The 14,749-nt window shown below is 41.1% G+C and overlaps 4 protein-coding genes across 4 annotated transcripts; 1 reads left to right on the forward strand and 3 right to left on the reverse strand. All coding sequences in view use genetic code 12, as the record gives it.

The window, feature by feature from the left end:
• Nucleotides 1-522: 522 nt before the first annotated feature.
• Nucleotides 523-2,007, forward strand: KGF57_003385 (Ran guanyl-nucleotide exchange factor; the record flags this gene model as incomplete). Its single annotated transcript, XM_051752798.1, has 1 exon — nt 523-2,007. The coding sequence occupies one exon, from the start codon at nt 523-525 to the stop codon at nt 2,005-2,007; it is 1,485 nt and encodes a 494-aa protein (XP_051608103.1).
• Nucleotides 2,008-2,193: 186 nt separating this feature from the next.
• On the reverse strand, nt 2,194-5,439 carry POL3 (DNA-directed DNA polymerase delta; the record flags this gene model as incomplete). Its single annotated transcript, XM_051752799.1, has 1 exon — nt 2,194-5,439. The coding sequence occupies one exon, from the start codon at nt 5,437-5,439 to the stop codon at nt 2,194-2,196; it is 3,246 nt and encodes a 1,081-aa protein (XP_051608104.1).
• Nucleotides 5,440-6,052: 613 nt separating this feature from the next.
• RIM15 (protein kinase) lies at nt 6,053-11,386 on the reverse strand (the record flags this gene model as incomplete). Its single annotated transcript, XM_051752800.1, has 1 exon — nt 6,053-11,386. The coding sequence occupies one exon, from the start codon at nt 11,384-11,386 to the stop codon at nt 6,053-6,055; it is 5,334 nt and encodes a 1,777-aa protein (XP_051608105.1).
• Nucleotides 11,387-13,171: 1,785 nt separating this feature from the next.
• On the reverse strand, nt 13,172-13,981 carry MET28 (Met28p; the record flags this gene model as incomplete). The annotated part of the gene is made up of 1 exon (XM_051752802.1): nt 13,172-13,981. One exon carries the CDS (start codon nt 13,979-13,981, stop codon nt 13,172-13,174), a length of 810 nt encoding a protein of 269 aa, XP_051608106.1.
• Between the last annotated feature and the right edge of the window lie 768 nt (nt 13,982-14,749).

Here is a 14,749-nt window from a genome sequence, read left to right on the forward strand (position 1 = left end):
ATGACTTTGTTCAGCAATGCATTGATACTTCAATTAATCGGTCTCATACTATATCATCCCAGAGAATCCCCTTTATTTTGCAAACAGTAAGCAAAGGCGACCCTTTGATGCAAAAACTATTATCGAAATTCTGTCCATCAGGCCTGCTCTCTTTTCTTCTTCAATACAGAATGGGAAATGAAAATGTCGCTGAAGCCTGTATGTTGTAGAGTTAAGAAGGTCGTGCACAACACGAAGTCACGTGTATCAAGGACTACCTCATCCAAACTTTATACTGTTGCTCAAGCCACATACACCCTTATCCGTACATAGAACATACTGTATCAACTCCGCCTTCAATGGCATGCGTTTTGCTCCTCTTTTGTAGGCTTTTTGTATTTCTTTTTGCAGGCGACTGGTAGCGTCTGTTGTTTTGATTTTTACTGGATGCGTACACATTACTTCACTTTTGTTGACAGATGACTTCAAATTTTTGTACATCAGTCAAAGTGGCGACCTTCTAATCAAATAAATCAGTACACAATGGTGGCATTAGAAAGAAAACGAAAGCTCGAAGACCACAATTTAAATGGAGGACACAAGAGGCTGAAGTCTTTCACGACTTCATCGTTTGTTTTGCATTCGTATTCGAAGTTGCCGGATATCAATGCGATGCCACCTGTCAAAAATATCGGTCTTGATATATTCGTTTGGGGAACAGGTTCGATGTGTGAGCTAGGCTTGGGCCCTGATGCAAATACAAAGGAAGTGAAAAGGCCACGATTGAATCCATACTTGACAGAGGAAAAATTGGGCCACGCCAAGATCGTCGATTTTGCAGTAGGCGGTATGCACACTTTAGCACTTGACAAGAAAAATCGTGTTTGGTCCTGGGGAAACAATGACAACGGCGTATTGGGAAGAGACACCTCTGATTCCAAGGAGGTTTTGAAAGATGCAGATGCAGCTGATAGCGATGACGAAGATGGAGACTTGAATGAAGCAGAGGCTACACCGGCGTTGGTTCAGGGCTTGAACAGCAACGACCAGATTGTACAATTAGTTGCAACTGACAACTTGAGTGCGGTTTTGTTGTCCAATGGTGATGTTTACGCGTGGGGTTGTTTTAGGTGCAATGAAGGATTGTTGGGATTTTTACGAGATGAGATTCAAATCCAAAGAACTCCGTTAAAGATAACTGAACTCAAAAACATAGTTCAGCTAGCTGGTGGAAAGGACCACATTTTAGCCCTTGATTCCAAAGGTATTGTTTTTGCTTGGGGAAATGGACAACAATTCCAATTGGGTCGTCGAATTTTGGAAAGACATCGTTTGAGAAGTTTAGAGCCACAACAATTCGGTCTCTATAATGTGAAATATGTTGCTAGTGGTGACTATCACTGCTTTGCGATAGATCACAATGATCAAGTTTACGCATGGGGCTTAAACCAGTTTGGCCAATGTGCTCTTACTGGCCCAAATGGTGAATTAGAAGATGGCTCAGTGCTCACTAAACCAACCTTGATACCAGAGTTGTGCAATTTGGGAATCAAGCAAATTGCGGCAGGGGAGCATCATACGCTTGCTCTCATAGGTGAAGGAAAAGTTTTGGCATGGGGGAGATATGATATGAAAGAAGTCGGTATTCCTGAAAACGAGCTCCCCAAGTCAACGTATAAGGACCAACATGGTAAACCAAGATCTGTTCCAACGCCAACGCAACTCAAATTTGGAAATGGCACTGATGTGAAGATCAAAGCTATTGGAGTCGGTTCTCATCATTCTTTCGCAGTAACCGACGACGGTTTTGTTTATTCATGGGGATTTTCCGAAACATATGCCCCAGGTCTAGGAAACTTGGAAGATGATGTCGAAAAACCTACAAGGATTGCAAATACAGCCACCAAATATGAAGACATATTGATGATTGGTGGGGGTGGACAATTCTCCATTAGTGGAGGAGTCAAGATAGAGAACGAGGATGCTGCAGAGGCCAGATTAGAAAAGTACGAGGACAACGATGATTAGAATGAGTGAAAAAAAATATATATATATATATACGCTAGTTTTCAACCGAGGACGCTTGCATTAAGCCACGTAGAGGGGCTCGTAGTATCCATCTCTTCGGGTTGTCTGACCAATTGCGCTTTCGCTATTTCATTTGAGACGAAATTGATGTAAAATTGATGTGAAATCGAGATTCACGCAACGCAACTACCAATTCGTTTCATTCCACTTGACAAGTTCTAAAGCTTGTTGATGTACATCCTTTTGAACCTTTTTTCTCATGTAAAATATAGGACAGTCCTTATTCGAGCAAAGAACTTCCTGGTGCAAAGATCCTTGACATCTTTGACATTCTGTCCACAACCGAGAAAACTTGTTTTCTAAATAATTCATTTGCGAAAGAGCATTGGTGTACAAGCCGGGCCCTTTACCTTCGTCAATGCAATTGTGACACAATGCGCCATTGTTGCCCGCTTTCAAAGGCGTTTTACAGTTAACACAAACCTCAGACTTCTTTGCAAATCTCATGAGACCACCAGTCTTTGGGGCTGACATTTTTATCGTTCTCGTATGCGCACCAGCTAGCAACTCTTTTGTTTTGGACTCACCTAAGATTGGAATGAAGATTCTCTCCAACGGCTTGGTCATCTGCTGCTCCAAATAGTACTTCACATCTATAGGTAAGGAATTCTCCAAAACATACAAAGGATCCTCAGATTTCTCGTAGTTTTTGTCACCTCCTGACTTGATTATCACATAAGCAACTCTATCGCCTAAAGTCGGCGCTGAACCTGGGTCTCTTTTTCTCATTCTTTCAGCCAATTCAACATGGGCTTGTTTTGCAGAATAGTCGTGTTTGGAATAAGCCTTTGTAATCACCAATTGCGAGAGATCGACTCTATTCTGCAATAGGTCCGCAATTGTTTGCTTGACAAATCTTTGCGCCTTATCGACGTTTCTTTCCTCCAAGATAAACTCCAACACTTTCGTAATCACATTCTGCACCAACCGACAATTGTCCCGTCTAACTGTTTCGATACCCTTGGTATCCATTTTGTCAAACTTGTCCGGCCTCGTCCAATATAATCCTGCGTACCTTTTCTTGTTGATTAATAAATAGGGGAAGTAAACTTTCTCGAATTCCAACTTGATGGGTTTTTGAAATTTTGTTGATACATAGTTTGCAGCCTCTTCTCCAAGTCTCATACAAGTCTCCAAATCTTGGTATCCAAATTTCACCATAACAGAATCCGTGTCACCATAGATTACCTTTGCATCGAACGGATGGCCATTTTTTTTGGAATAATGTTCCTGGACTTCGTTCTTTGTCTTTTCAATCATTTCTCGTCCAAATGCTGTGACTGAAGACGAGATTGCAAGGCAAGGCAATTTACCAATAGTAGCACCGGTGAACCCATAGACCGAGTTTGCCGAGATTTTCAATGCAAGCTGTCTACCGTTTAAAACATCCTTTTTGAAGGGATCCGTTTCATTTTTCAAATCTGTTTTCGCCTTCTTCCTTGCTGTCAATAACTCATTTAGGATTGTAGGCAAAATACCCTTCTTTTTATCAGGATGGACAAAATAATCACCATTTGGAGTTTTGACATAATCCGATTCTGTTAAACCAAACGCAGTTATCGAATTTCTACTGAGCAAGGTTGTGTAGCATAAATTATGAGCCATCATGATCGATGGATACAACGAACTGAAATCCAAAGTGGCAATGGGGACATCGTAGTAACCCCTTTCGGGCTCAATCACAGTAGCACCTTCATACTCTTCATTCGAGCCCTCGCTTTTCATATTTGGAATTACAATGTCCTCTTGTAAACATTTTCGAAACAACTGAGACACAACTTTGATTTGCTGACCCCTGGAAAGCAAGTACGAGAATGGAACTCCGGTAACCCTCGCCATTTCCGTGTAGTTGACCAAACACATCAATTTGTCCAATAACCGAAGCGGTAAGTAAGCATCTTTAAGACAATATACCGCCAAACGTCTTCTAGTTTCTTTGTTGCCGTTCTGCAAGTCAGTAATGATAGAATGTTGAACATCCTCTTTCTGCTCACCCAAGAAATGAGCAGATACTGAATTGAGTGTGTACGACCTCAATTTGTACTCTCTCTGAATAAACTGAAGCAAATCCAACTGCATACGACCATCAATGTTGACCACTTTATTCTCTCTAGTTCCGTATGCCCTGGAACTGAAAACAGCATCTTTGATCTCCTGCTTGATGTTTTTCAATCTCCCAAAATACGGGAACTTTTGAACCTTCAAAGCTCTGGCCCTATCCAACAAGTATGGTATATCGAAATTAGCGGTATTATACCCGATAATGACATCAGGATCCACTTCGTTTACGAAATCCTTCCAGTGCAGGAGCATTTCCTCCTCCTTCTCATGTTCGTATATCTGCGACCCAATTATGGATGCACAAGTATTAACAGTGAAAACATTTCTGACAAATGGCTTAGAGTCCCCCAATTTCAGAACCACATTTGCAATTTGAATTACGGGATCGTGTTCTGCTTCTGGGAATATACCCTTTCTTCCAGCACACTCTATGTCAAAAGACAATATACGCAAGGGAGCCATTTTCAACCATTCTTTTTCGGATTGATGTGCTATTAAATCCTTATAGTCAATTGAACATTCTATCTGGCATGTTGAGATTCTGTTGTGCCTTAATTTGTATTTGGATTTGGGCAATGTTATCCATGACATACCTGTAATATTGCAATCGATCATCAATCTCAAAAGATAGTTGATGTTGTCATATGTGACACTTTGTTGGATGGGGAACAATTCTTCAAACCGGATTTCCGCTTTCTCGAAAGCTCCTCTCAACCTAGTGATGTTTCTATTGTTGTTTACAAAAATCTTGAAAAAGGGAGTTTTGATGTTATTGTTGTAGCCCCAAATGGACTCTTTCATTTGAACCTGTACGTCAACCACCCCGTCAAAGTTTGCTTTTAAATAGCTCGTGAATTGTATCAAATGCTGGTCCTTGACGAATCCTTTTGGGACGGGCGAATAAAAGTAATGAACAAAGCCTGTTACATTGCAGAGCACCGAGTACCCTTCTTGTGTGATTCCAAAAAATCTTGCATAAGTTGCGTCATTCTCGTTATATTCTTCACCATCTAATTGTTGAAAGGAAACGTCTTCCTTGCTAGGATCAAAATCAGCTGGAAGCATAGGTCTTGACCAGCTTTGGTCGTCTTGAGCGCTTGATCCCTGCGCAGCTTGGGTCATGTCAACCAACTCCTTTTCAAATTCAGATGGCTCTTCTGTCCCATTTGGTCTCCTGAGCTTTTTAAAGATCTTCTCCTGTGATTCATTGATTTCGATCAGAGGTGTCGCAGTTGCCACTTGTGACGCAACGGGGAGCGAATGTGCTTGATCCTGATGTATTTCTTCGAATGGCCTTTTTGATGACATCATAAGTCGTGCCGCGTACTTTGTATGATGATTCCTGTAGAGATGGGGAAGGCAAATCAGCGTAGACTAAAGAATTGTTTCGACTGATGGAAGACACGCGCATGCAAGAAATCATTTGTAATATTAGTTTGAACTTTATATGACGCGTAGAAAAAACGCGCTACCTACACCAAAAACTGTTTCATTTAAGTAAACAATTTAGAATAGAGGACTAATACCGGTGAACTTACCTGTTTTTACTATCTGCGGTAAGAGACGAGGCCCATTGGCCCATCATAGATATTCAATGCACTACGCGTCGCCACACCGCGATGAAGATTATGAGAAGTAGTTTACCTTGATTATATGTTTAACGTTGGATGACGCTCATACAAATGCCATTTATAGTCTATTCTCCAAATTCGTATGCATTTGAAGTCAAACAATTGTTGGAGGGTGAGAGGCGTGCAAAAAAAAAAAAAAATCGCATAGAAATAATAATAGTCATTATCAGAGATGGATAGACAACACCATCCTTCGCCATTATACATTACAAAAGAGACCGAAGTGGAACTAAAGTAGCATTTGTATAACGACGTAGCAACCACCAACACCGAAACAAACCATCAGCCACCAATCAGTCAATTACAGCTTCCTCACTCAGTACATTTCTCAAACACTCCTTCACTTTTTCAAATGTTACTGGCTTTTCAATGACATAGTCAAAACAATGTGCGTTTCTGGCTTCGTCGCCAAATCCAGTAACAGCAACGATTGGGGTGCTTGAGTTTTGACCTGCAGTAAATCTGATCAATTTGACAGCATCAATGGACTCCACTTTAGTAAGTTTCAATGCCGTCATTATGAGATCAAACTTTACCTGACTTGTCGCTCTCTTGATCAAGTCTTCGCCATCTGAAACGGACACCACAATACACCCAGCCCGCTCCAACAATTTCACAACTTGATGGCGTACAGAGGAAATGGGTTCACAGTAGAGTACATCAAGGTCGTGATTTAGTGAAATCTCTTCCGACATCCGCGAACTCTCTCTTCGCCTTTGCACCCTCAATAAGGCATTTGATCTTGTCGTTTCCTCCGAGTCTGACGTGTTTGGCGACGAAGTGTCTCTGAAGAAAGAATGGTGGGCATTGAGCACATTTGGATTGGAGTGCGAATAAAACAGGATGCTGGAAGTGTGTTGCAAACTAAGATTCGCAGATGGGCTTGTAGCTGGCTTCCCTGCACTGTGAAAGTAAGGCGAGCTTCCAGCTCTGTGATGCGTGAATGATGTCGTAGTACTGGGAGAATCTTGATTGGTGTCATCGCCCAGTGAGTAAGTACTAACTGTGGAGGGAATTCTTTCATGTTTACCAAACGCGACTGTAGGACTTTCAAACACCCGATGTGGGGATTGTGACCTATTATGCGTATGTACCGGTGATCCCAGAATAGCACCAGGTGGAGAAATAGGTCTCTTAAATGGACTAGCTGTAGAAACTGAATTCGTTAAATTCAACCCAGATCCACTGTTTGGTGCATTTCCAAATGATAGCCCCCTCGACCTCATCACAGGGGTACCTTCCAGAGAGGATGACGAGAAACTGTTCCTGTGCTCCATGTGTTCCGACTTTAGTCTGTTGATAATATCCTTGTTTTGTTTCTCTAAAACAGACAAATTCCTAAAGTGAAACAGCCCAAACTCTCCAGCGTCCCCCAATTTACTAGCACGACGTTCCTTTTTAGCCAGCGTCGATGCGGTGGTACTAGTCGAAGGCAAGTTAAGGGAGTTGATAGATCCGCCCTTTTTAGCCGTGTCCTCGTCTTCTTTGTCATCATCAGATGACGATTCATCTTTGGGAAGTTGTGCCAACGAAGCCCCACGTAAGTCAAAGTAGTCTGTCAGCTCTGGATTATCAACATTGGGAACAAAAGGCGCAGGCTCATCAAATAGACTATTCCAGTTAATTTCTCCAAAGAATGGGTGTGACATAATCTCCTCAGCCCCCTGTGAACCTAACCGGTCTTCCGGATTCAACTCCAAAAGACGCTCAATTAAATTCTTTGCCTCGGAAGAGCAAAACTTCAAATCCTCCTCTGGTGGCAAGTCCGGCCAGTCTATTTCACCTTGCAATATATTATCAAAAACCTTTTCCGGCGTGTCGGCATGAAATGGTGGATAGCCGTATAAAAATTCAAACAAGATGCAACCAATAGACCACCAATCTGATGCCTCGCTTTGCCCTATTCCTCTTATGGTTTCTGGTGCTAAATAATCAGGAGTTCCAACAAATTTTTTGATTCCCCCATTGTTTCCCTCACCACCCGCCCCCAAGTCAGATCCTAGAGGTACAGCCGTTGCCACCTTGGGGTCATACAATGCATAATTTGTTACAGATGAGTTTGCAGAGTCATCATCCATAAGTGCAAACGATGACTCTGAGGCCGTTCTTGGAATGATAGGTTTCAACATCGGCGACTCTAATCCACCGGAATTCGATCTAGCCCCTGGTCTATCTTTGAGATTGCCAAAAGCTTCTAAAAACTGCATGGTGGGGGATGATGCTGCTTGAAGCGAGTTTGATGGCGTATGGTTTTGATGATTCAACCTTGACCTTTCCAAAGGTGGAGAAAGGACAATGGAGCCTGCGGAACTATTTCTCTTGCCACTATGTGGCTCATCACTGTCCAACCACCCCAACCCAGCAGAGTTTGGACCACTGCCACTACCACTGCCACTGCCACTGCCAATTGCACTTGCATTTGCACCTGCATTTGCACCTGCACCATGGGTACCAAAGATACTGCGGAAGAGCTCAACACTCTGCTCATTCACACTGCTCTTTCTATGATTGTTTTGACGGCCCACAATACCCAATCTTGATAAACCAAAGTCTGTGAGTTTCAAATGGCCATTTTTATCTATCAAGATGTTATCTGGCTTCAAATCACGATGTATTATACCCCTCTCGTGCAAATCATTCACACCAACAATTATCTCTGCTATATATCGCGCAGACCAATCGATTCCCAAAACCCCCAAAGTTTTAATCAAGTTTCCACAATCTCCACCGTTTAAATATTCCATAACCAAATACAAGTAGTCCCTCGACTGGAAACTGGAGTATAATTGTGCCACGTAAGGGGAGTCGCTCTGACGCATCATCACAGCTCTCTCGGATTTGACATTGAGAACCTGATTCTTAGCAATCATGTCTCGCTTACGAAGGCATTTGATAGCAACATACTCACCCGTCAACTTCCTTTTTGCAAGAAACACCGAACCAAAAGCCCCTTTGCTGATGGGCTTTACAATTTCATAGTCCTTGATACCTGCTGGTTTGGTTGGCGCTTGTTGCGTTGATACTAATAGCGGGGATAAAGGAGGTCGCGAGGTTGAGCTGCTTAAATGACTGGGGGTTCCATGAGTTAATGAATACGATGGAGAATTTTGTTGGTTTGGAGTCGCGGCTGTATCCAAAGAAAGTTTTGTGATTTTTTTATCGATACCCGAGCCACTATAGTCTGAATCTGTAACTGGTAGTGTTATTGGTGACGGTTTCATAACACTGTTTCTCTGAATGGAAGTCAAACTACCCTTTTCCGAATAAGGTGCCGGTGATAAATGTCGTACAGGAGAGGAGTAGTTTGTATTGTTTCCTGACGAAGTTCGCGAGATTTCATTAGACGAGTGCCGTTGGGGAACCTCGTTCCAGCTGGACTTTCTCCGCCCTGTCAAGGATGAGGATGATGAATTGTGGGACGCAGTTCTTGTTTCGTTCATCAATAGGTCTTTTGGGGTGACAATGTTGTCGAAGTGAGAGTCCTGAAGTAACTCCATAGGACTCTTGCTTCTCGATGGTTTAGGGGCAATCATAGGCGGTTGTTCCAAATGGATCAGGCTGTTCTTGCGCGAGTTCAGCACCAAACTTCCTTGAGGCTCTTGCGGCGATTGCAATTCCGTGTTACTCTCCAGTTGTGGCACCATCGGCAGTCTTGATCTCTCTACACCATCTGATGGAGTACAGCTTCTAGAAAGTTGAGCTGCGGTTTGATGCCTGAGTTTTTCAACTGTTTCCCTCACGGTCTCCAATACTAACAAGTCGACTTCGCTCTTGATTTTGTTCAGGTACTGTAAAATCGATACCAATCTGGACAAGGTTTCTAATTTATCATTTATTAAACCCTTTGTATCTTCAAGCATTTGCTTTATAGCCAAATCAGATGATTCTATGGTGGGGGGATGCATTGCCAAATTCAAGGATTTCTCGGAATTCGGGGAGAACGAAATGAGTTTCTGTAAATCATCTGTCAAGTTGTTGTTGGATGGGGGGTTAATTGCTATGGCATCATCACACAATTCCCTTATTCTCTGCAAAGTACCAAATGGGAATTTTTTTGAATACATCAAACTCTTGCTTCTAGAATGAAAGTTTTTTGTGATTACCTTGTTAGCAAGTCTGGGAGATGAGCTTTCGTTTGCAAGTAATGGTAAGGCAAAGCCCTTGTATTCGCGAATAATCGACAGCGAGTTTGAAGAATTATCGTCATCTGAGGAGCTCAGGGATATTGACAGTTGGGACGATGTGCTTGGCAGCAACAGGGACAGTGATAAGGTTTTCGATGTCAACAGTTGGTGCTGACCTGAGACTATGGGACTACCTTGGGCCGATCCCTGCTGCGAGTACAAGCCCGGTTGCTGCATTTGGATAGCTAAACTCTCCATTATCTTGGTGATCAATTCCCGTTGTTCAATAATAGCATCTTGACATTCTTGCAAGTTTTCAGCAACACGGTGTTCAATCAAACATAAATCACTGTGCTTTTCGATAAACCACGCTGGAATGTTTGTTTCGCAAATTCTACACAATATTGTGTTGGGTTGTGGAACATATTCCTCTTCCGTGACACCCAACAGTTTCAAGTTCATAAGATACCCTTCAAAAATCTCTGAACCAAAACCCAACAAATCAATCAAAGCATTTGGTATCGATAGCTCCAAATCAATTTGAATAAACGGTCTTATGGTCCACATTGAGTGGGTGGGGAGTTTTGTATGCGAATCGTGAATGAGTATTCCCTGCGCTTCAAGCTCGATGTAGCCACCATCGTTGGATATTGAAGTCGAAATTGAGCTTTGTTGAGAAGATTGGTCAGTGTGGTCTGTCAGTGGAACATCTCCCTTGTCACGCGGTACGTAGTCTTCCACAGGTAAATTGAGCTCATTAACGTCTTCCAAAGAATTTTGTGGTGTGAGTTGACCGCCACTATTAATGCTAGATCGATCGCAAATAATGTGCTCCACATCTCCGCGAATCTCATTGCCTGCTAGGTCGTGTCTTGTATAGTTTGTGGCTGTTATAAATTTCACTTTGTAACTTGCATCGTCTAGAGTCATTGAGTCAATTGCATTATTGAAGACTTTGTAATCTTCTTCATTGTTCCCCACTATAACCTTGGAAATAGGATGGTTAATGATTTTGTTTATTGAAGTACCGACAATGTACTCCCAATTCTTGGACAAATATCTTACACCACCATCGAGATCCAACTCCATAATGATTGTTGGGTTATTCAGTGAAGCCAACCTCAAATCGATTTGCTCTTCTAGTGATTTATAATGTTTGGATTCATCGTCCATTCCATGCAAGGGAAAACGATACGGTTCCATACTCACCAATTTATTGTCAGGATTGGGAGTTTCAAAGACGGTATCGTCATCTTTCGTATTCAATTTGATGCGAGGTTTGTCTGTATGGAGCAGGCGGTCTGTGTTATCCGAAGCATCACACGAGTGGTCAACCTGATGCAAAAGTTCAGTATTTCCACTCAAGTCATGACCACGAATATTTATGTCGTGCTGGACTTCTTGATGTTGAGGTGATATCGATCGTTCTTCCTCTGCAAGACGACGAGGTCGACTCTCGCGGAATACGTCTAAATTTGTTTTCACTGATGAATCTTGTGCCATTTCTTTGGTGTGTAGTTTAGATATATAGAGTGGAAAACTGCCTCCGCACTCTTTTGTTTATCAAGTGTTATTAGTGTTGACCCTCACTCACGCTGTGTGTATATCCATCTAGATGTATTGGTGCTGAATTTTGTATGATGGTGAATTACTCCACTTGTACTTGGTAGGTGTGTGGTTCTCTTGGCTGTGTAATATGGTTGGTTTAGATTTGACTTGAGAAGTTATGATTTAAGGTTGGTTGGTTTTTGTCTTTGGTGTGCGCAGCGTTGTTGTATAGTATATAATGAAGTATTAAATATTACGTAGAGATTACATTACATACATTACATACATTACATACATTACATTACATAGAGATTACATTTACACCTACATAAAAAAGGGATTGTAGTATTACACTTTCTAGGTTATATGTAGTGTATTTAGTGCGTGTAGCGTATGTAGTATATTCCAACGCTTCAACTCTAATCGCAAAAAAGTATCAGATTGCAATTACCTCTCTCCCCTTTTATACCATTTACTCAGTCCTACAGAGTTAATCTGGGTACCAGACCGGACCTATGCTATAGAATTCGCTTTTAAAGCATGTTAAAGTGCATTTTATTTGTTGTGAAGTCGATTCACAAATTCTTTTGCACTAAACTTTCCTGATTATTCAAAAAAATTTGGTTTAATTTTGACACCAAAATTCCAATTGGTGCTCATATTAAATCCATCTCACTAAACATTGTCTTTACAAACCAGCATTACACCAAAAGTAATTCAAAACAGCTGATAACAAACATGTCTATCTAACTTTGAAGCATTACTCGGGAATACACAAATATACTATTTATATATATTAAAAATGAATGGGAAAACAATTTGTTGGAAATTGTCTCCTTAAATTATTCCAAAGGAGGTGGATGAGCTCTTGGACACTGAAAGAACTTCGAATACAAGACAAAGAACAAGTAAATGATTGGGGAGATCAGATTCTCCTTTGAATTTGCAATCATGTACTTCCCTCTTCTCGCACAATGCACCAGCTCATAAACCTCCATGAACTGAAAAATGTTGAATCTATAAACACAGTTTGACAATAAGATAAAAAATGGTCGACAACAATGGGTCAAAAAAACACTAAAAAGCAGAAATTTTAACAAATAGACCTAACCTTTAATAAGAAACGACCCGAGACTCTGCTACTGTTGACAATTCTCAGATAAGAAACAGTTGTAACATTAATTGTAATAATCAAAGTAGTAGAAAAAAATTGCTAACTAAGCAAACAAAATAATTCACAACAGTCATGTGGAGAAAGTCTCTGCTTCACATTCTTAGTCTTGGTCTCTTTTGGCTGTTATTTGCTTTATTTTTAACACCAACACCGAGAGTTGGATCTCGAATTAAAATAATCATGAAAAAAACAATTAGGGGGTGGGGGTGGGGGAAAGGATTCTTTAAGTCGTAATGATCGTAATAAATGGCAATGAAGTAGTATTTGTATGTTGAATGACAAACACATTTACCAATGTGGAAAGGATGATTTGGATTGAAAGGGAGGATGATGATGATGATGATGATGATGATGATGATGACAAGTAGTAATTGCAAAAAAAAGGGGGAAAAGAATTTGTTAGTGGTAGATGGATACAAGAATTGACCAACATGTGCGGATGGAGTTTTGCAACGATAAGTTCCATTCAACAGAAGTGATAAACACCAGTGAGAAACGCAACACAACACAACACAATACAATACAACGCAACAGTGACAATAAACGATAACAATCGTGATGTACCCTTAAACAGTGTACTCAAAATTTGATTTACTATCAAGAATGGACTTCTTCTTTATCGATTCAAGTAAATCAACATTTTTCTGTTCATTTTGTTGGAAAATTATACTCTTCAAGCACTTGTTCTCCATTTCCATAGTTTTCAATCTTTTTTGCAATTGGGCAACTTTCTCTTCCAATTCTTTGGCCTTCCTCTCCATCTCTTGTTCCTTCAACTTCTTCTTAATTCTAAATCTTGCACTAGCAGCCGTGTTTCTCTTTTTCTTGTCCTCAAGCGCACTTTGCGATAAAGCCAAAGAATTACTTGCAGAAGGACTTTGAGAAACAAAGGCTGACAGCGTCTGCGCACTGGAATACACAGAAGGTGTGTAAGGAGTAGACGCTACTGAATTTGGGGATTGAACAAAAGCAGTGTTTGCTGTCAATGTAAAGTCATGACTGTTGCTCGTTTGTGATGTGGTTGAATTTACAACTGATGGTTGGTGTGGTCTAGTAAAAGTTTCACTAGAGTAGGGCTGCGTATGATGTGGATGACTCTGCTGTTGATGACGAGGAGGCTGTTGTTGTTGTTGTTGTTGCTGTTGTATAGGTTTATTTGGAACTACATAATTGTCTCCAATAACATCTAATGAGTAGAAATCATTAGCAGCACCACTGAACAAATCAAGATGCTTTTGAATGTCCTCCTCTGTGATCATGTCCTGATTACCGTTTGAAGAAGGGGAAAACATGTTATTATTGCTTGCCGATGCAGCAGCATCGTCAGCATACTCCAAATTCAAACCATTCAAGTAGTAGTTTGGATGAAAAGACATTGTTGGCTTCTCTATTTCGTTGCGTGTATGTCTGTAGTAGGAAACACTAATCTTGTTTACAGATTTGGTGTTGCTGAAATCTGTGAGTGATATCCACTAATGATGATGAAGAAGAAGAAACTATGAATTGTTATATGTAGTAGTTTATAATATGCGGTACTGCCGTTGAAGGAGACAGTTGAAAATTTTCTCTCTGTCTTTATCTTATATGCAGTACATAATATTAACTAATTACTAATTCACTCTATGTACTCTTCTAAACGATTTCCACCGCCCCAACAATCATACACCTTGTAGAAACCATAAGTGTCTGTTTGAGTCTATTGCACTAGCATATGGCCCATGGAAAGTAATAGTGATCCCTGGTAGTTGTAGTGTGGTGGGTAGTAGAGTATAATCTCCACATTGAAACATAGTAGTAGTGGTAGTAGTAGCAGTGACTCACATGTGTTTTCCCTGTCTCTCTTCTTTTCCGGTTGCTGTTCGGATATTACCGAATTTGGCTAAAAACAATCGCAAAAACTAGACCGCTCCCTCTCTCTCCCTCTCTCTCCCCCCTCGAACACCCAAACTTAACAATTGCAATACATCCTCCAACCAATCTAAGGACCAGCAGGTAGGATTCCATTACACAGGTGTCATCACACTGTGTCTGTGGTTTAATATTTTTATTCTGTGCCCAAGACCTACGCACGTGTTTGAAATTTTGTATCCGTGCAACGCGGTTAAACCGTTAACCGCATTCGGAATTTGGCTTGTCAAGCAAAA

Source organism: Candida theae (assembly GCF_024610275.1).
Source record: "Candida theae strain CBS 12239 chromosome Unknown scaffold75, whole genome shotgun sequence".
NCBI lineage: Eukaryota > Fungi > Ascomycota > Pichiomycetes > Serinales > Debaryomycetaceae > Lodderomyces > Lodderomyces theae.